Raw genomic sequence first — 22,941 nt, forward strand, 5'->3', positions numbered from 1 at the left:
CAATATTACTGTATAACTGATATAGGCTTATGTTCCTACTGAAAAACAAAACGAAGGTTTGAATGGCTTCCACAATCAACATTTAATCATGAAAAAATGGTTTTCTGTAGTGTTTTAACAAGCCACCAATAGGAGGCAACCAATTACCAGTAGAGAACTACAGGATCCATTAGTTTCCAGTAAATCCAATACAACTCTCACCAGTAAAACCATTACAAATTTTGTAATGGTGTCCATTTTTTTTTCCCAGCAGGGGTTATTTAAAAAAAACTTCATATTGTTCCCAAAATAAATTATGAAATATCTAAATTCTCAAATAGGTGTACCTTTATAGATTGTCAGTTTATCTATGTGTGAAGGGCAAAGTAGTCTAATAGTGTAATCTATTTTTAGTCCATCTACTTTTTATACCAGATATATTTTCAAAGTGACTGATTTTTAATTTTAACTTAATAAAAACCATTGTAAATTAATAATAAGCCTATAAGATCTTTCATTATACAAAAAGAGAGCATAGAACATTTTCACTTGAGTCCAGCGGGTTCACTCTCAGAAACTCAGATAATATCTAAAGCGGTTTACACTGTAAAAGTTATATCTTACATCTTCAATTTGTTTCTGATAAGAGAATTAAGTTAGCATGCGCAGTGACGGCTCGTCTGAACGCCTCTGATTGGTCCTTGCATTCATAAGCTCAACGGAAATGTGTAGGATTGGTCTTTTGGAAGGCCAAACAAAGCAGTGTTGCTTTTTACGATGAAACACAGCATCTCCAAATATAATATATGTTATGTCTTTCTTTGTGTGAACATTTGGGTGGCATTATGCAAATCTTCCCAAATCCTGTTATAGAGATGTAAGGGTGTGTTAGAACGGGCCGTTTTAGGAGGGTGTGTTTGACTTAACTTTTATAAAGAATATCTCTTTGGCTTTGAGACTTTAGTCTTTGCAACTTTAAAGATCTTCTTCATGCACCAAGAGCTTGTAACACTCCAAAGAGAAAGGAAAATTTTAAAACGCATCATATAACCCCTTTAAGTTCAACTTCCATAGGAATGAATTGAATGCATGCTGTGCTGTGCTAGCTACATGCCAGTGGAAATGCAACGTCAAGCATCATGAAGACTAAAGCTTCACATCACTTATCAATTCATGCATTCTTGGGAATAATACACAAAATCAAGACACATGACAAGTTTATTTTTAAACTGTATCAGTCACTTACAGCATGTGTGAGAGACAAAGACAGCTTACAAAAAGTGTTCACAGACAGAAATGCCTTTGGCAACTCGTTTCTTTGAAATAAGACAAAAGAGGTATAGAAAAGAACAAAACAACATTTATAAACACACATCAGGGCTTTGTTACCCATCATTGGGTATTCATAAAGCAGCTTGGCAATGGAGAGGCAAATACTGCTATAAGTGCTGAAGTATCACCAGTTTCTCTTCTTGACTGTAAACTGGTGTCAAATCAGCCTCTTAAAGTATCTTTAATACTCCTCTCCCTCCTCTTCATCCTCCACAGACTCAGTGCCAACCTCCTCATAATCTTTCTCCAGTGCAGCAAGATCCTCTCTGGCCTCGGAGAACTCTCCCTCTTCCATTCCTTCTCCGACATACCAGTGAACGAAGGCACGCTTGGCGTACATCAGATCAAACTTGTGGTCCAGACGGGCCCAGGCCTCGGCAATAGCCGTAGTGTTGCTCAGCATGCACACAGCTCTCTGTACCTTGGCCAAGTCTCCACCGGGGACCACTGTAGGTGGCTGGTAATTGATGCCAACCTGAAAAAAAAAAAAAAAAAAGAGACCACATTAAATTCAATGAAGTGTGAAGAAAGAACATTTAATATATTGTCTTGTCAATCTCTCCCACCTTGAATCCAGTTGGGCACCAGTCCACAAACTGGATGGAGCGTTTGGTCTTAATATTGGCAATAGCGGCATTCACATCTTTGGGAACGACATCACCACGATACAGCATACAGCAGGCCATGTACTTCCCATGCCGGGGGTCACACTTCACCATCTGATTAGATGGCTCAAAGCAGGCGCTGGTGATCTCAGACACAGACAGCTGCTCATGGTAAGCCTTTTCAGCAGAGATGATGGGAGAGTATGTGACCAGGGGGAAGTGGATTCTGGGATATGGCACCAAGTTGGTCTGGAACTCGGTCAGATCAACATTAAGGGCACCATCAAAGCGCAGGGAAGCGGTAATGGAGGACACAATCTGGCCGATGAGACGGTTGAGATTGGTGTAGGAGGGACGCTCGATGTCGAGATTTCTGCGGCAGATGTCGTAGATAGCCTCGTTATCTACCATGAAGGCACAGTCAGAGTGCTCTAGGGTGGTGTGGGTGGTTAGGATCGAGTTGTATGGCTCAACCACAGCAGTGGAGACCTGAGGAGCAGGATAGATGGCAAACTCGAGCTTGGACTTTTTGCCGTAGTCAACTGAGAGACGTTCCATCAGCAGGGAGGTGAAACCAGAGCCAGTGCCTCCACCAAAACTGTGGAAAATAAGGAAACCCTGGAGACCAGTGCACTGGTCTGTCTATATAAAAAAAAAAAAGAAACTCATGTTATCAGATGTATTGTCTTAACGGCACAATTTTAAAATTTAGAAACTACATTGTGGAACAAGATTTTAAAAAGTTTTGACAATATTAGCACAGAAGACAATTTACGTGCGGTTTGACGGGCTTTTTAGTGTGCATGCTTTCGGTGTAGCCCAAAATACCCCACAGATCATATTGTATCAGCTCATTTGCAAACCAATTATTACACTTTGGTTCATATAGCAGTACTTTTAGATGAAAAAAAGTGCACAGTACACAACTTTTGAATGCATTATTAGTTCTATAACAATGCACAAAATCAATCATGCAATTAAAAATGTTAAATATATATAATCCTTCCATCTCCTTAACTTCTAAAGTCATTTGTTTCAAACTTTAGGCCATTAAAAGTTTTAAATAAGTTAAATAGTATAAGAAATGTTTTAATTATTTCAAGAGGTCTTAACAGTTGTGGAGGGTAATAACGACAACAAGAGTCGCGATGTGGCCGGATTAAACTCCAAAAGGCAATGATGTCACTGAATAAATTCAGAGCTCCTAAAGCGCCACCTCGTGGCAGAGAATTAATGCATTTCCAACAAGACTTTCTAACGGTTTATGGTCAGTCAGGGGGGCTATTTAAATTTTGGGGCTACCAAAATTTGAAGAGTACCTGCCTGAAGCGCTACTAGGGATTTTGAAGTTTTGCTAGCCCTGTATCGGCGATGGATGATGGCATTGTCTATCGGCCCTACCCTGAGCACAATACGACGATATTTCTTCAAAAGCGGATCTTGAAGACCTTTTTTTAAAGTCCATGATCAAACATTGTCATATCACACACCCCTAATTCAGATTATCATTACTATCATCTAAAACTTTTTTTTTAAATTACGTATTTAAATATAAATATTAAAATTAACTAAAATTAAATGTATTAGTGAAGCTCAAAATATCAATTTGTTCATACTGTACAAAAAGTTGTGACAGCCATAAGTCACTAGTAGCATTTTAAAAGATTAATTTTTATTTGTTTGTTACTTTTAACAAAAAAAGAAAAAAATAATGACCATAACATGAACACTTTTATCGTCTTATTAGTACGTCTCTACTTTGCATTTCTCTGTAACTCAATCATAATTCATACCAGTTTCCGGACACGCTCCAGCACTATATCAATGATTTCTTTGCCAACGGTGTAATGGCCGCGGGCGTAATTGTTTGCTGCATCTTCTTTCCCAGAGATGAGCTGCTCTGGGTGAAACAGCTGTCTGTAGGTCCCAGTCCTGACCTCATCTGAAACAAAAATACGATTTACATTTATTTTTGAAATCCAGCTCTTTAAAACAAAACCAGCGATTTACACATTTTGAAACTACGGTACTCTGGATGTTGGACATAATGCACACATTAATTTTAACATTTCAGGTGTCATAAATCAAAGATTTGCTACAAGCTTAGTTTTATGATGATTGATCGTTTAATTGGAATCATTTATTAAACCAACAATGAAAAAATAATAATAATCCCCCACCAATGACTGAAGGCTCCAGATCCACAAACACAGATCGTGGCACATGCTTCCCAGAACCAGTCTCACTGAAGAAAGTGCTGAAGGAGTCGTCTCTTTTACTAATGACCTTATCACTCGGCATATTGCCATCAGGCTGGATGCCATGCTCCAGGCAATACAACTCCCAGCATGCATTGCCAATCTGTACTCCGGCCTGGCCCACATGTATGGAGATGCACTCACGCTGCACAAAGAAAAAGAGCAGGGGTTAAAGCAGAAATCCCTGATCCTGAACTTCTTTCTGGGGCCGGGCCAACACATCCAAAGCAAGAAATGACTGCGGCAATTTTAACATTTGAAAGGCTACTGTGGCAAAGTAATTGCTGTCTTTATTCAAACCGATTTTCTTTTTTTCATTAATATATGGTTGACCTAAACTAAAGAATGAAAGCTGTATCATACACTTGGAAAATTAAAAGCTATATCACCGCTTATCGACACTGGGGTGTGACAATCCACGAGATGAGACAAAATGCAGATACTTGGTTTATTAAAACGTGACGATATTTTAATACTATTTTTAAGAAATGTACAAATTACAAGATATTTTTCCTTTAATTACAAAAAGTTAAACAATGCAGTTGCATTTCAAAATATTTGTATTAATCTAGGGCTGTAACTAATGATTATTTTGGTAATTAAGTAATCTTCTGATTATTTTGATAATTAATAATCTGATATTTTTTAGTGAAAACTATTGACTATTTATAGTATAGTATGACTATTTATATAAACTAACGATGAGGCTATAATAGTTGGTTCAAATAAAATATCAAAACCAGGAAATTACATGATTGTATTGAACAACAGTAAAAATACATAATGTAATATTGCCTATACATAATATGAACACATAACCTACCTGCAGAGGGCGCAAACAGCCTGGTGACGTTTCACTTTACAGCGTCATTAAACGACGTTTAAATCCATCTACTTTTTAATATTTAGCCACAAGCAAACTTTTATTTTTTTTAAATGTAGGATTAATAATTAATTACTAATTAATTAATTATTATTATTTTTTTATTTTTTTTACATACGGTATGTTTTTTTTTTATTATTTAAAACCTGATCTCAAATATTTGTGTCCTTAGAAACCAAACCTGGAAAACGGAGGACATTCTTACATTGAATTAATCATTATTTGGTCTGGTCTGAACACTTATATCCGGTAAATATGTACTTCCTGAATCTCTCAGAAATTATTTGCACAATGCATGTCCCTTCGTCGTGTTAAAATAATGTTTCGAGAATGCTCCAAACCTGCGTGACTTTCTTCAGTGGAACAAATTTTTTTAAATTAAAATCAGTCACCATTCAATTCCTTTATATAGAGGGGGAAAGGATTCAATTACTTGCAAGATGACTGAAACTTGTCAATTTTGCCTAAGATCCCTATTTGCGTAAAAATGCAACAGGTTTTGAACAAAGGACAGAATTATAAATATTGGGTGAACTATATCCTTAAAGTGTCCAGGTGAAAAGTTGGTATCTCAAGCACATCCAAATAAGAATGTTTGTGAAACAAGCACAAGATCTTTCAGGTTAAGGTTAAAAGTAGTAAAGTGACTCAAGAGTGCGTGTTCTCTGATCTCTCGGGCTTTATCGCAAAATGGGCGACAGGAAGGAGCCAGTAACCTGAGCTGTGGCGTAATAGAGATACAAGAGAATTATTATTCATCCACCAACATCAAAGCGACGACCAAAACGAGTAACGGTGCGGTACTTTAAATGAATGACCGCTCCAAGTGTATCTTGAGGGGGAAAATTCTGTAGAAGTTGGGGGGAAAACAGTCAGCAGACTCCCATCCCCCAGCCTCGCGCTCTAACCGGACCGGGCGCGTGAACGGCCTTCTGCGGTGGGACTCCACGAATTCCTCGCGCCAGCTTCTGAGTTAAGTTATATCATATTACGATCAAACCATATATACCGGCCGGGGGGAAAAATCGCTTTCAAAGTGTGTCGTACTTTCTGCATGGCGCACACGAATTATTTCACGCGAAAACGAATACACGGAAGAGACGAAAGGTCGCATCCTTTGAACGAGAATGAAGGATGTAACGTAAGTCTTTACAAAATGAAATTTTGTGGTCCAAGGAATAGCAAAAGTCATAACTGAATGACAGTACGGTTACATTTAAGTCAACTGGCCCTTTAAGATGTTTAAACAACAGCCACACGACTAATAAATTAAACAGTTAAATAATGCGCAACTTCAAAAATAACTCGTTTTGGTGGGAAAGACCACATTTGACTTTTTATTATTAAAGCTATAAAGAATACATTTTTAAAACTGTAATCGCACTTACCATTTTGCCTTAGGTTTCGTGGAATCAAGTTTTAAAGAAAACGTTGAAAGATAATTCAGTGCAAATTAGCAAAGAAAAGTAGTTTTTGAGCTCCGTTGACTGCAGACGCGTAACGTATCTCCGCCAACACAGCAATGAGGGGTCCAAAATGCGCGCTTCCGTCTATATAAGCGCGTGAACAAACACCGCCCGCCGCAAAGCGCGATTGGTCAGCGTAGGAAACCCGCACCCTCCTCGCCATACGATTGGTGTAACCAAACTCTCGTCTTTATATTTGAAAGTATTGCAACACCGTTCTCGAGTCGAGAGCGAACGTCTCTCTGCATTTTCCTTCTTCACATTCACAAAAGGGGAGGTTTCCTAAGAAATTTCAAATTTCATCTGACAAACAAATAAACCATCAACGCCCAAATATTTACAATCTTTGTTCAGTGAGCAATTCACCCGAAGTAAAACAAAAAAGGCAGTGATGAAATTTATTTAAAAAATCATAGAAAATTATTTTTAACTAACTTTGAAATCAGTAGTTTTCTGGGTTTTATTGTTTACAAAATAATATTTTTACTGTATTTACGCTACTTCCATGTTATCCTTTTTGAATGGTATGAGTTGCCAAGGTGCACTTGAAGACAGCATTAAAACACATTCCAGCCCAAATTTCCCGTTCCGATAAGAAATACGTCATCAGCACAATAAATAAATATATAAACCTATTTTGATGGGTCTTTAAATTATGTATGAAATTACCGCAAAATTACCAGATCCCTTACAAAAAGCAGTTGAAATGTTTTTGTAATTTTGGCTAACGATGTGCAGCTATGGCAAAAAAATCTTCTCACAGGTGAGCCGATGATGTACACCTCAATTGTGTTAAATGATAAACAGACATTTCCTTTATTGTCTTTATCATAGTGCCACACTATTAAAACTGCATACCACATCAATGAAATACTGCAGAACATCCACCATGCAAGTCATCCTTCATTCATATAAATGGGTCAGTTTCCAGTATTTAACAACACGGTTTCACTGAGAGAGCACTACTAAATTCACCCGTGCATTCAGATTGACACTACTAAACACACTTAAAACACCAGCACACTGGCTTCATGATTTCTTAATGTTTCTATACACGATAATGGAAAATCCCTGGTGCTTCAGGCACATATATATAAAGGGTTGAGTCAATGTGACGAGCCCCAGCAACCAGAGATGATGGTGACTTTGTCGAAACGGATGTCAAAGACAGGATTGACACAGATTACACAAAGCACCTCTGTTGTCACATCCTAAAGAATCTGCCGATGTTCACTTCTTCAGGAAGGATTCAGTCACTAGGGCAGTAAGGCATACACATACTTGTCTCTTCTCTGAGACATTTCAACACCAGTAGATTATTATATTGCACTTTAAAGGACCCAACTGAGTGAATCTCTCAGGAAACCAAAGATCACAGGGTCTGTATGAAGACGACAAAAACATGGTGGCAAAACACACGTTGACTGTATCATAAAGTTAGTGTTTTATCCCTCATTTATCCCCCCAAGGGAAAACAAGGACTGAGATCAGATGGCAACCAAACTTAAATCCAAAACAGGAAAGAGCCATAAAAAGGCTGGTAATGGGATCTGATGCTCCGCTGAACAGTGGAGTGCAGATTCCAGCGTCCAGATATAAAAAGGGCCTCTATGTCAGAATTAAATCTCTTCTCATTTTTCTCTGAGCACACAAACTCCTGCGTCACAGCGTTGTGTTGCCATTGAAGTCACCACCTCCCAGCTGTCAATCACGGGGTCATAACATTCAATGCTGCTGAGCAGTGAGTTCCCATCATATCTGCAGAAAGAACACAGATGCAGTATCAAAGCAAAAGATTAAGTCATTCATTTATTTTCTGGTAGTAACCAAGGCAAAAACCCAATAGAGAAGGGTTTACCATGCTATACTGACATCTTACCCTGCAATGGCATAAAGGCGGCCCCTCAGGACCGTGGCTCCTACATAGCAGCGTGGTGTGGTCATATTGGACACAGTGGTCCAATAGTCTGTGCGGATGTTGTACACCTCTACAGAAGACAGGTGGGCCGTGCCGTCAAACCCTCCAACAACATATATGTGATCATTCAACAACGCCACACCAGCCCCTGTAGATGAAAGTAGCCACGGTATATAGCAGTGGAGATCTGCAAATTATGGTTTGATCGCAAACTAATAATAAAAAATGTTTATATAGGGCAAAAGTTTATTTATTGTCTCTTCTATACATCATTTAAAAATATTATTTTACTGTTTTTGAGTCCAGCCTTGGTGAGCATAAGAGACTTCTTTCAAAAACATAAATGTTAACGACCCCAAACGTATGAAAGGGAAATGTATACAACATGCTATATGTACAAATGTTTCTATTGACCTAAATATTTCTTAGCACCTGTTATAGAATAATGATAATGTGTTAAAGGGATAGTTTGCCAAAAAAATAAAACATTTCTCCATGATTTACTCACCCTGAAGCCATCTTAGATGTACATTACTTTTTTCTAATAAAGTTTGTGTTAAAAAAAAAAAACATTTTAAAAGTTTATGAACCATAATTTCTAGTTTCTGCTTGATGTCATACTAGCATTCATGAAAGAGTGGCATTCCAACAGATTACATAGGCATAGCATAAGCTGAATTTTTATTTTTGGGTGAACTATCCCTTTAACATGTTAAAAAGGATTCTTATGTGAGAGTACCTGAGCGTTTGTTGGCCATGGGAGTGACGCTGGTCCAGTGTCCTGTGTGAGGGTCATACCGCTCTACAGAATTCAGGATGTTCAGACCATCATAACCACCTGAATCCACAAAACAACACAATGTTTACACTGTCTGAAAAGCTACATGTCTATCTGAACATGTCTGTGCCAAGCCCTTTTTGCTATTATGTATGCTAGTTATGAGCAACTGTATTTCTGTATTCTCAGCACAAGACCAAAATCATATTCTTTTACCTTCTACAACAAACAAACACATTACCTAAACAGTAAATGAGACCACTGGCTACAACAAGTCCTGCTCCCTCCCTTGCAGTCTGCATATCTCCCAGCATGCTCCACTGGTCAATATTGGGGTCATAACGCTCCATGCTGGTGTGACGTCTACTACCATCAAATCCACCCGCAACATAGATCATATCTGTGAAAGGGTAAAAGAAATCAGTCTAAACATGACTAGTTCTGAAAATGGCAACATTTTGAACGACACGCAGCTGGTTTGCTCAACCAACTTGCAAAAGAGAAAGATCTTCAGATTATGTAGACTAAGAACATTGTTTGAAGAAAATCATCCTGCTGTACATCCACCAAACCCACATAACTCACACTCACTGAACTCGTTTGGTTGGCAGATTCAGTTTCAGGCTTATGTGAACTGTACTGCTTTATTCAAAGCTCATGTGCCTAGAAGTATTCATAAACACAACCCACCTTGACCAAGAATCCAAAAGAAACTACTAAAACTCAACAAAAAAAAAAGCTACTACTAAAAACTAAGAAAACAAGCATTCTGAAAAGATACCTCCGAGAGTTGTAGCTCCTGCAAGGCCTCGGCGTACATTCATTGTGGCAACGGAGTACCAGACTCCATCTTCATCTGCTGTGTAGTCTAAACACTCAACTGAACTCAAGCGTGATCGGCCATCGTATCCACCGATAACATAGACACGATCATTCAGGGCGACGGTGGCAACATAACGTCGCTTCCTTGCAATGTTCTGGAATATAAATGTTTTGAGACAAATAAACTGCTGGTCAAATTACAGCATTACACTTTATCACATTAACATCTTTAAAAAAAATACTACATGACAGACAGACATGCTGTTTGCTTCATCCCTGTTGCTCACTGACATTGGGCAAATGTTTCTAATCAATGGACAACATATAACTTACAGGAAGAAAGCTCCACTCTCTGGTTTTTGGATCATACTTCTCAACAACGTCAATGGGTGATTGTTGGCTGCCAAATCCTCCAATTACCAAGAGAACCTCTTTGGCACCTAAAACCCATTCCAATGTTAAATATTTATACAAGGCTTCACAAGATCATCATGAACATGTTACAACACACAAAACTAATTCAGCGAAAGAATGAACTGACATAATGATTTATATATACACTGAGGATCAATTTGAGGCCTAAATATTGAAAACACACAGAGGCATCAGACCGAGTCTTGCTTGGGTTCGTGCACTCTGCATCTCGCTGCGTAACTCTGGCCGGAGGTGAAACTTCTTTGCCTCGTCCACCAAATCTCGACAAGGCAAACTGCAGTGTATCAGTGGCTAAAAAATAGAAGCAACACTCAATACAATGTACAAATATCATGCAATAATGCACACAAAAAAAAACACTATACAATAGTAGTGTTGGTCCTGATGGACTGAAAGTTAAATTTGTTAAATCAGCTGCCCTTGTATTAATGTGTCCTCTTTCTGATATATTTAATTGGCCTCTGTCTACTTGTTCTGTTCCCTCTATATAAAAATGTGCAAGAGTTACTTCTTTTCTGAGAAACTTATTTTTAATCAATAATCATTGTATATTAACGCATTAAGTATTCTCTCTCTATTTCAGTCCGGTCCATTCTTAATCCAATTTTAACTCAATATGCATATACTGAATAAGAAGTCTTGATGAATGATGTTTGGTACACAACGTTGATGTTTTCCTTTTGATTTGAATATTACTTTTGGCAATGGTTTACCTTGATTTGAATATTACTTTTGGCAATGGTTTACCTTGATGTGAATATTACTTTTGGCAATGGTTTACCTTGATTTGAATATTACTTTTGGCAATGTTTTACCTCTTGATAATGTGGATTCATTTAAATATCTTTAAAGTTTTCTTTTATCTTTAATAAAAATAGTCCCAGATTGATTACATTGTTAATAGAACATGGATGTTCAATTAATTGTTCTACATTTCAGATTCTGAAATAATTATTTCTCTTTCTTTGAGATCTATTACTTCCCTTTATTACTTTAGGCTATCTTTATTTTCCTGTTTTAACTTGTGCACGTTTATTTATTTGTAATTTAGCTGTGGTTTGAGGGTGTGGGGACAGGTTGAGCATTTCATTTGTTCAGTATATTTGTAGTATAACTATATGTTCTATATGGTTGTTTGGTCATTAAACATTAAACATCTTTGCTTCTAACTGCAGCATCCAGTACATTCATGCAGTCAGCATGTATTTGATTAGCAGAATCTGACCTCTATATCAATGACATCAGTGATGTATCGTGGGGTGAGCAGTGGCATGCGCACATACTCCAGCAGATCGGGTAGGTATGGCTCTCTCTCTTTTCTGTTGTGCTTCACCCAGTTCAGAACTGCCTCGAATACAGGCTCCTCTGAGTCAACCTACACACATAAAACACAGACACACCATAGCAAAACTAACTTTATTTGTTGCTTTTGATTTTCATGGTTTTATATCTGCGTCTTCGCCAAGTAACCATAAATTTAAGTCCAAACACTGTAATTACACCTTTAGAAGAATTGGACGGTCGTGAGAGACAGGAATTTAACAACACAAAAAGGCAGATGTTTTTGTTGTCCATGTGTATAAAAGAAGACAAAAAAAGCAGGCTTACGAGACTGCACTTACTGCATTTTCTTCATTACTGAAAGTGTCTAAAAGTCTCAAAAACACAAAATAAATACCATTTCAAACTTGTGGCCAAATGTGTTGCTCAAAACCCCTAAACTGGTTCCCCATGTGCCAAATTTGCAGATTAATGTCTAACCCTGACCAGTAAGTGTGTAAACTAATGATTACATTCTATAATAATCTTTTGTATCACTTGTGGCCTTAAAGAGTAAAAATAGAAAATCTCAATACTGGACATGAGTTATGTTTTATCCCATACAAAAATTAACTATGCTTTAATTATAAAAGTACAGTAACCATGTTTTAGTTTTATTTTTGTTTGTTTTTTCAAAATGGATTACCATTTGTATTTATTTTTAAATATATTCATTTGTAAATTAATTTTTAATTTGTGGCATGGTTTAACAATAGTAACCTTTGTCTCTGGATTTATAGCAAAATATTAAAATGTTAATTTTCATAGGGGTTGTTTAGTTGCCTGTCGCAGCTCCCCCTAAACCTATAATAAAATCTGATTATTTTTCAACTAAATTACTACAGTAACATTACAATAGAAAATGATGTCGTTTATACAATATTTTGAGAGAGTGTGAGCAATATGCTGCTGCTGCTTGACTTAGTGAACAAATGCAAAACTACAAAAGCATCTTTACAGATGAAACTGACCTGCACTTGAAAACCTGAACAGTAGTTTTGCTTCTCTGCTCTAGCTGTGCGCTTCCACAGTCAACTGCGGTCTCTCTCTCTCGCATTGATTACTCTATGACTGATCCAGACCGTTTGGTGGAGGCGCGGAGAGCGCGCGAGCACAACCATTGTCGGTCACGACTTACCGATCCATGATTTATTAGAGATTGAATTAACGAATAATGAATTTGGAAATTATTGCTTTAGTACATTCGGCAGGCAATTATACAATAATAATATTAAAATAGTGGACCAAATTGACTGCCAGGCCACCGGGAATTGTCCCGGTTCTCCCGATGTCCTGATTTTCACAGACATACAGAATGTGCAGGATTCATATATTGTCTTTTGCGGCTTAATATTCAATGACGCTAGTCCATATCATGCTTCGATTCAAGTGTACTGACCTACTTTTGATTTATTTGTCCAAAATGTGGCATATTCCGTCCGTGTTAGACAATAGCAATACCGTTTTTATGATTGGATTCTACGAACCAGACTATGTTTCTGCATCGCGTATGTCTCAGAATAGTTGGTGCAATTTGGGAAAGAAATCAATTAAATCTGTATGTGGATGTGTGTAAATATTCAAATGTAATCCCTTTTCTAATCTTTAAAATTTTCACAAGTAACTGTAATTTAATTACTCATTTTATCTTAGTAACTGATTACGGTTACATTTATTTTGTAATTAAATTACGTAACGCCGTAACATGTAACAAGTTGTGTAGTAGTGACAGAAAAGAACCATTTCCATCATTCAGATGATATTATTTGGGTGTAAAATTATATTATTTTGTTTTGTTTAGACTGCTTCTGTATATTTCTGACTTGAATGTTGTAATAACGAATGGCCAACAAAGTTTCCCAAGTGCACTTGGACTTGTTCAGACTGAAAGAGAGCAGAGAAGGTCAATGCAGACAATCTCACCTGGATCTCATCACACTTGATGAGTTTTTCCACCTCGCTCTGACTGAGCAGCATAAACTCTTCCTGTTGCACCACCTCAGCAAAATGTTTCTGTGAGAACAGTTCAGCTGCCTGCATCAAGTCCAGACAGTTATGAGTTTCTGCAAAGTCTCTGATTCCCAGACAGTTTGATGGATCCAGCTGACTATTAAGGAAATCACAGCAAGCTCTCTTCACACCTGTGGAGAACAAAACACAAACATCAGACTGGCTTGAAAATACAATCTGCATGAAATACAGCAGAATGACATCTAAATCCACTGCAGGTATTAGTACTAAATCAGGAAAATGCATTTAGCAGAAATGAAAACCAAAGTCAATGATTTATAATGCAGATATATTATGTGTGGCAGACAAACTTGCTTCGATTCAAGAAAATACTTTTTTCCATTGGTAATTTAGTGTGCTAGGAAACAATTATTCGCATTAATGCGGGTGTCTGACTAGAATGGATTTGCCTGAGGGATTTGGCTAGTTATACAGCTCTTAATGAAAAATACCATTTCCTTCTGCTCAAAGCAACCCAGAAGCCTGATACTGCCACTGTCATTCTCGACAAAAGGGAAGGCGTTACCTAGGTATCAAGTTACTTTTTGTTTATGCAAAACATAAATGTATTACTTTCAGGATGAAGTACTTTTCAAAAAAGCTTTCAGGCTTTGTCCCAGGGCTTTTGGGTTTCTGTCACAACCTTTGTCAGAAATGTCCTCTAGTTCGAGTACACAAGAGATTTTGTTGATGCCTGAAAAGATTATCCCATTTCAGACAATAGACAATTGCCCTACTTATCATGTTGTTCAAATTGGTATCGATGCCAGATCTTTAAAGTATCTGCGATGTGTTGTTTTCCATTTTAATTCCAAGGACACAGTGTTCCTTAGAAGGCTAAGAGCGATGCACGTCTTTTTCTTCCACTTCCAATCTCAAAGTTGGCCAGTGGTTACATAATTATATTATAAACATAATAGGAGACACAAAATTATTAAATGAATCTCTAATCCTGAAAAGTGGGTATGAGTGGTCACACACCACATCTCAAAGGCAAGTGACTCAATGTGATTCATGTTATTTATATATTTATATATATATATATATATATATATATATATATATATATATATATATATATATATATATATATATATATATATATATATATATATATATATATATATATATATATATATATATATATATATAAAATGTTTTCTGATTTGTTTAAAACTATCACTTTCAGTTTCTATAAAAAAATAAATAAAATAACAGTATTTTTTACCCCACATATCTACAGTGAGTTTTTAGCTAAATTGGATGTATTCACAGAAGGATGTTATACAACTTTCTTTTTTAGAAAATATATTAATTATTCAGCAAGGACTTGTTAAATTGTTTAAAAAGTACATTTTTTTATATTTTTACAAAAATCTTTCATATAAATGCTCTTCTTTGAATTTTCTATTCAACAAAGAATCTTGAAAAAGAAAGTATCATGTTCCCAGAAAAAAAGAACAACCATTGTTACTCATAACATATAAAAATTACATAAATAAAAAAATATATATTTAACAATAAAATATACATTTACAAACACCCCATCCCCGTGATAGTGTGCAAACATAACAACAGCATTAAATAAAATAAAAAAATAATTACAACAAGCTCTAATTTCTTTAGTTCGATCTGGTAGGATGGCAAAAAAGGAGACCAGATACATCTGAAATAATCCACAGCCCCCTTAAAGTGATGCATTAATTCTTTCAAATTAAAATATATCATTACCACTGGTGAAATAATGGGGGTTTGTCCTTAATCCAATTAAGTAATTGCATCTTCGGGGAATAAAAAGCAACTTCTGAGCAAGAGTTTAGCCTCCCGGTGCAAGTGTCAAGTTATTGTGTACCAGACCAAGTATAAAGAGCCAAGGGTCTTTACATATTTATCCAAATATCTTCTTTAGACCTGGCTCCAGAATCGTAACATTAATAGACAAAAGCAAAACATATGGCTATGCGATGTGTACCAACACTACTCTTACACTTTGAGCAAACTGACAACCTTGGCACATTAATTTTAAGAATGTATGGGATGCAAATTTTATTTTATTTTTTAATGGAGACAGAAGACAGAAAAATCCCTCAGTTCTTAGAGATCAGTCAGATTCTTCTGTAATCTTTATCTTCTGCAGCTGAGCTCTAATAGCTGGTCTGTGGCAATAATTGCCCCTAATCTCAAGCAGGTTTGTACTTGTGTTTGTCTCCATCACAATTCACAATTAATCACATCATGCTGCCACATGTAAAATGAACCAAAATAAATGTATCATAATCAGCACAGGTAAAAAATAAAAAAGGCTTCATCGTGCATTATTCAGATGTGCTGATCTTGTTATTTACTTTCAGTGTATGTAAGAAAACCATGAAGTTGTCCAAATAATCACATGGGCTTGGTAATATTAAAATCCCATAACAAAGAAACAACAACTTGAGCTGAGCTGGTTTGTACATTTGTACCTTTGAGCTGCAGGAGACAGGCAGCAGGCAGCAGCTCCTGAACGTTTTCTACTGTAACCAGCACCGTCTCGGTGTAAACAAAATCCAACAGGATCTCCATGGTGGCTGCTGTGAGGCCCTGAATGTCCACAAAGGACTTCCCTTTTTCAGCAAGCTGTAGAGCAACAAGAAAATGATGAGACATAAGCATATTTAACATGACATATTTTTTGTGGGCCAAAACATGGAAGCAAGCAAGTTCTCAACTACTCACTCGTCTGCTTTTACAGTCTCACTGTGTTTTTGATCACACTCCTGCAAACTATATATCTACATTAAACTTTCATAAAAAATGTTTCAGTCCCACTTCATATTAGGTATCTTTAAATACTTGGTACATAATAATAAAATAATAAACTGTAAGTTAGAATTAAATGGAAAACACTTTTGCTGCTATTGAGACAGGATACGAGGAAGGTTAGGAGCAGGTCTGGGGGTATGGTTAGGTATAAAGGGTAGAGGTATGGTCAACTGTAATTATAGATGTAATTACAAGACGTAATAAAAAGTATAAGTTGATCGTATCAAATTATCCATTTGAAAGTAAGTATATAATAGTTAAAGATATTAATATAAAGTGCATTCGATGTTTCTCTAAAGATCAAAAGAGTTATGCAAGTGGTGTAGTTCATTTATAAACTATGTATAGCTTTATCTTTTGCTGATTGCATTTAGGCTTTTTAAAAATTGTAAAGTTGTGAGAATTTTCATGATGAACAAAACATGTAAAGTAATACACTTCACAACCGTTGCCCAGATTTACAGTCTAGAGAAGTTGATGCCAGTTGCCCCAAAGTCAGAGCCACTCTGCAGATTTAAGTGCAGTATATAATGGTTTAGGGCTGCATGACTAATCGAACACAATCATAATGCACATCATGTCAGTAAAGCCGGTTCTGTGATTAGCAGAAAATCTCCATCACCTGCTTTCAGCATTTATTACACAGAGCTGTAGTTCACTGACGAGCTATGTGAAAAAAATTAGTTTGATGATAATCTAGGAAACCATTTTTTTTTTTTTTAAGTCTATATTTACCTAAAATAGCACACAACTGTTTAATTCAAACTGGAAGCCAGAGGGCGCCTTTTCACAGAAACTCCACATATGCATAGTAGAAGTAATGTTCCAGGAAATCACTAATGTGGTCTGCAACCATAGACAGTAAAAGAAATAGACACAGCGGCCCCATTGGATTCAACAGTGACAAGTGAAGTAAATTAGAAGCACTTCCTGGGGGTCGGACGTACTGCGCAGACTCAAACTGAGCTTGATGACGTAGAGGTCACGTGAGCAACCTGTCTGACAATTGTAAGTCTTCTAATTGCTGTGCCAAGAGAAATCTGAATCACCCACCGAATCTTGCAGACGTTGTGGAACAATTTTGTCCCGTGTCATTTATGGACTCTCTATGGGCTTCTCCTTTGACTTCATGCCTCCACATCCCCCCAATAGCCTCATAGACAGTAAAAGATTGCCTATGAGCTTCTCCTCCTGTCCATACGGTAATTTCTCTACTGTGCGACAGAGAGTCGCGGGTTGTGATGCAATCGTTAGCCTATTTTTACAAAAACTGCTTCTACAGGGCCACAACGTAAGATACAAGGTAATGGGGCCTTAGGGGCCTACATTTTTGTGTTGCTTTAGAAATAATGAATGGGCAAATGGAGTCATTAAATGCCTCAGATGTAAAGTTATTCGCTGTCAAAGTGACGCAAAAATGAATGGGAGTCAATGGAATGCTAACAGCAGGTGGGGGTCCGCTAGCCAATGGCGGCGCCCAGGGGTGCTTCAATCAAAAAATTAAACCCTGCCCCCCTGGCTGCATCCGAAAACTTAGGCAGCTGACTTGCTCTCTCGCTGCCATATGAGACAATGACTTTGCAGGCAGCATTTTTGCACGAAGGCACTTCATGAAACAGGCTTCTGAGGCAGTGCAGCAGTTAAATGGTCAACAACAAAAAAGAACGAGTTTGTGTGATAACTAAACTAATATATAATTACTATAATACTGATTTCTCGCTAGAACTAACATTAAAAGTGCAAAAGGTTAGTCAGAAATATACATTTACACAAAAACTGACCACCAAATGCATAATTCAATTATAATGAATATTATAATAATATGTACTCAGATAAAGCATATATTGCTGTAAGCTGTGTCCAAATTCAGGGTCTGCATCCTCCTTAGGATCCTTCCTACCCGGTTGAAGGAGGATGGGTCCTCCGACGACCGCAAAAACCGGAAGTCGGTGTTTGTGAATTTGGACAGCCTACCCTTCTTTCAGTTCCCTCCCTTAACCGTTGCTCATATCCTGTCGCCTAGCAACCGTGACAGCACCAAGCAAGACGCGGGTGAAGAGCTCATCGTTCTCTCCCCGGAGCTTTATAAACACTTCTGTCTGCTCTTTCGTCCTTAGAAACGTTAAAAACAGCTTCAATAACTAACAAATAAGCTGTGTGTAAGGGGATATTCACACAGGCAGTAAGGAAGAAGCTAGTTTACGAAAGTAAACTTTTTTTTTTTTACATATACACGTACAAATGTAAAAAAAAAATGCTTAACGCTAAAACAAAATGCCTAACCAGAAAACCACTGAAAATATATATTTTTGAAAAGCCAGTTTTTAAAAAACATCGAAAATAATACTCCTCCCCCACTCCGCTACTGCTCGCTTCGTCCTGCCGAAAAGAATTATGGGATAGATAGGACGCGAAAGGATCCACCACACCCATCCTTCCATTTCGGGGAAAAGGAGGACGCATTTGTGGGCCGCATTTGAAGGATCCTACGAATTTGGACAGCCTTCGTCGCAGCGCTGTGACGTAACATCCTTCAAATGCGTCCTCCGAAGGATGTAGACCCTGAATTTGGACACAGCTGTAGTCGTGTGTTTATTAGTCACGTTTTTCACCATTTCCTGGGTTTATTCTTTGGGGTGTATTTGGAGTTTCCATGCGAGAGCGCCCTCTGGCCTTCGGATGGAGATTTACTACTGATCACAGAAACATGCTTTACTGAAAGATACAGATGACAATCGCAGCTTCTGTCTAATCGCGATTTCAATTTCATTTCGATTAATCGTGCAGGCCTAGAACCATTACATTTTCACTATATTACTATAACCAATGTTTTTTTTTTTAAGCTACAGACTATGCATCAATCCAACTGGAGGACATCAAACATTGCAAGCCATGTTTTTGGGAACTCAGGAAAAGGAAGAAACAGGAAAAGTTATGAAAAAATGTAAATGGTTTAATATCAAATATATCCTTATGTTGCTTTTATATTGTTTAAAATCAGTTCAGATTTTACAAGTCATGTAATGTATTCCAGCCTGAAGAATAAGAAACTCACAGAGCTTATTTTCTGCAATAATTTATTAAGCCACTACTATTACTATTATATAATATATATTCCTTTAACACTACTTTTCTTACATTGTACCAGAAGAGAAGAGTGACATGCTCATCAATGAGTCAGCAATGAAGCTTGACAACATGTGTTGTGTTCCCTCTTGTAACTCTAAATCAACTTCAACTGAGAATAAAGAGACTGCCTCCTACTGTAAAGGAGCAGAACTGTAACAGAGTTAGATTTTTTAAATGTATTTTTTCATGCTTATTTTATTGATACAGAATAGAAAATAAGACAGGAAATGATGATGAAAAGCAACATGAAAAACATTAATAACTGAATAATCAAAAAAGCTCAACATGTTGAAGCTTGTCTGCTGACTGCCATGTCAAGATCCAGTGACAACGACAATTTGTTGACATTCATTTAGCTCATTATAGTTTTTTAATAATTTGTAATAATTGGTGAACAGACTGCTCCAGTTAACACCACAGTGATTTGTGTAACATGTGAGAGATGAGTGTGCATGTAGTGTACTTGTTACCTCACTGGTGAACATGGCACAGAAATAATCACTGCAGGCCGCCAACACAATGCGGTGGGCTGGAAAATCTGTGCCCTCCACCCTCAGAGTGATGTCACACAGCGTGTTGCTTTTTCTCAGGGCGTTCATGGCATTCAAGATGGATTTGGCATGTGAATTGGTCATGATGTCCTTGGGCGCCATGACCACAGGGGGAGGGGTGGAGTGGCAAAACCTCAGGCACTGCAGGATGATGATTTCTGTAGGACACAACCAATCAGTGAGTAACACAGCTGATCCCAAATACATAGAAGAAATTTTTTCTTCAGTGGAACATAAAATACAATATTTTGAGTTAGAGTTTTAGGTTTCTGTTACCTTCAACTTCCATTGTATTTTTTGTCCATATGATGAAAATTGATGGGAATCAAACTGTTTGGTTACTAATAATCTTTAAAACATCGACTTTTATTTTCAACAGAACAAAAAGGTCATTCGGGTTTTTAACGATATGGCAGAATTTTCATTTTTGGGTGGACTATTCCTTTAATATCAGACAATATTTGTCCATATCTGCATCTGTATTGTAGCTTAAACGTTTACACCTGTACATCATCATTCGATGAGAATGTTATTTTTTAAAAATGTATTAACCAAAAAACCTTCCAAAGAAATCACAGAAAGGAACTGATCTTTAATGACAACTGCAAAAACAGTAAAAGTATAAAATGATAGATTCTTCATGAAACAGCTAAGTTCCCATCCTTTTGGAAATATAAACATCTTCAGTACATTTTTTTAAAAAGTGAGTTTAGATCCATAAACAATAATACGCTTTAGGACAGGTCTACCTGTGGGCTGTGATAGACAGGGTACTAGTTACACGTGTATTACAGTAGACGGGAAACAGGAATAAATTCTTCGTATTTCATATAATTTTATTAGTATAACCTAATCGAAACGTGTTGGTGTAAATCAGGTGAGAGTTTAAGCCTCACAGAGGTGAGTTGAGGCTACATGCTAAAGCTAACTGAAAACGTATGCTAACCCACACATACACATCTCAATTTGAACTCACAACGTCCAGCGGATCCACAGCAGAACAGAAACGGACCGGGACTGGATGACAGCACACGGCTGTGTATCTGGACATTTGCTGTCACCCCTTACAGGGAGACCCTTACAGGTGTGAACTGAATTAATTTTACTCCAGCAATGAAAAGAGCAGAGCTCACGTGAGCGCGCATCTTCAGCAAAACACTGCTACGTCATCAGCGCGCGTGCGCACTGCGACTCCTGTGCTCGCGCTTCATCTTATATTAAAGATTCAGGCCTTTAATTAATAAATAACTATGAATTAACTAAAATTTACTGTTTTTTAAAACAACTCAAGACTCAACAAGATGAACTTTCAGATAAAACTATTCCTGAATAACCTACAACTACCACAAGGGTGTGGATTTTAAATGCTTTAAGAACTACACATCAGTTCCAGTCTTTATGTAACAATTTGTTAGCAAGTTATGTTTTTATTAAACACAGTTTATGTTTGATATATTACCGTTGCTTGAAGTAATGTAAACCACAGTCCTCAATGGAAACTTTCACATCATTTTCCATTTTCAGACTACAAACTGAACATCTCTGTTTGTACAATAATTTCAAGTGAAAAGTAGTCATGCAATATTTTAACAAACACCTCTGTCATGACTAAAATCTGTCATGATTGTTGTTCAAGTTAGGCCTTAACAACAGTTGTGTTAGATTTGTGTACTACCTTGTAGGTTTTCTGATAAATATTAGAACCTCAAGCTTTGGTTAGCTTTGGTAACTAACTGAAATAAGTTGAATACAAAATTTTCTAAAACTAAAATATATTTATATACATATGTACAAACACACACTCACAGTGGAGATCACAATTAGAGAATAATTTATGAACACAGAAATACAATTATTTCTTACATCCGAAATAATGTAATCTTCAAGGTTCAGAATTTGAAGGAATTTTAGTGGTGGGCTGCTTTATTGTGCTAGTAAAGAGTGTTTTATAAAATAACCAAAGCTTTCCAACAATTACATGTTATTTTGTGTAAAACACAGTGATCCAAATTAGCGAAACAGCTATTTTCAGTCTGGTTTAGTTCAGGACTCTGGCTCAACCTTTTCATTATTTCAATGTTTTCCTGTTTTGCAGTGTGACAGGGACATTGTCCTGCATTAAAATTTCTGGCTGATTCGGCGATGAATTCAGGAAAGAAACTGCATGTTGAGGTTCTGATAAATATTTGCATTCACTCTGCCATGTAGCTGTATAATAAGAGGCCTGACTCCTGCAGAAGAAAACAACCCCCAGACAATGACACTTTCTCCTTCAACTTTCACTGACTTTAAGGACTTTGGGTTCAGTCTTTCCCCAGTCTGATGACAAACATGTTTCCCATCAGACCCAAATAAAATTAGCTTTCTTCACTGAAGTGAACTTTGAACCAGTTCTCTTCTTTCCACACAACATGCTCCTCAGCCTTTTTGGGGAACTTGAATGAGTTAGTGACATTGTAAAGATGCATTATTCTAGAAATCACATATTTGGAACAATCACTTTAGTACGGCTCACTATCTTGCAAAGTCAGTGAAAACTGGAAAGTTAGGCTGCCAGTTATAGGGTTTGTCAGATAAAGGAAATTATCACAAGGTGTCAGATTAACACAGATAACTGGAAGGTATTTTAAGTAAGTGTTCTCTCTCTCTCTCT

The 22,941-nt window shown here is 37.1% G+C and overlaps 2 protein-coding genes across 2 annotated transcripts; both read right to left on the bottom strand.

Annotated features, from left to right (window-relative positions):
• Window positions 1-1,179: 1,179 nt before the first annotated feature.
• LOC127964098 (tubulin alpha-8 chain) lies at window positions 1,180-6,611 on the bottom strand. The gene is made up of 5 exons (XM_052564265.1): window positions 6,446-6,611; window positions 4,097-4,319; window positions 3,710-3,858; window positions 1,878-2,558; window positions 1,180-1,786 (listed from the first exon to the last, which is right to left on the bottom strand). Exons 1-5 carry the CDS (start codon window positions 6,446-6,448, stop codon window positions 1,493-1,495), a joined length of 1,350 nt encoding a protein of 449 aa, XP_052420225.1. The 5' UTR covers window positions 6,449-6,611; the 3' UTR covers window positions 1,180-1,492.
• A 699-nt stretch (window positions 6,612-7,310) lies between these two features.
• LOC127964097 (kelch-like protein 12) lies at window positions 7,311-21,471 on the bottom strand. Its single transcript, XM_052564264.1, has 12 exons — window positions 21,265-21,471; window positions 20,208-20,446; window positions 16,269-16,422; window positions 13,720-13,937; window positions 11,702-11,851; window positions 10,653-10,767; window positions 10,375-10,481; window positions 10,001-10,196; window positions 9,461-9,619; window positions 9,181-9,279; window positions 8,403-8,589; window positions 7,311-8,281 (listed from the first exon to the last, which is right to left on the bottom strand). The coding sequence occupies exons 2-12, from the start codon at window positions 20,388-20,390 to the stop codon at window positions 8,155-8,157; spliced, it is 1,695 nt and encodes a 564-aa protein (XP_052420224.1). The 5' UTR covers window positions 20,391-20,446; window positions 21,265-21,471; the 3' UTR covers window positions 7,311-8,154.
• Between the last annotated feature and the right edge of the window lie 1,470 nt (window positions 21,472-22,941).

Source organism: Carassius gibelio, chromosome B8, assembly GCF_023724105.1.
Source record: "Carassius gibelio isolate Cgi1373 ecotype wild population from Czech Republic chromosome B8, carGib1.2-hapl.c, whole genome shotgun sequence".
Taxonomy (NCBI): domain Eukaryota; kingdom Metazoa; phylum Chordata; class Actinopteri; order Cypriniformes; family Cyprinidae; genus Carassius; species Carassius gibelio.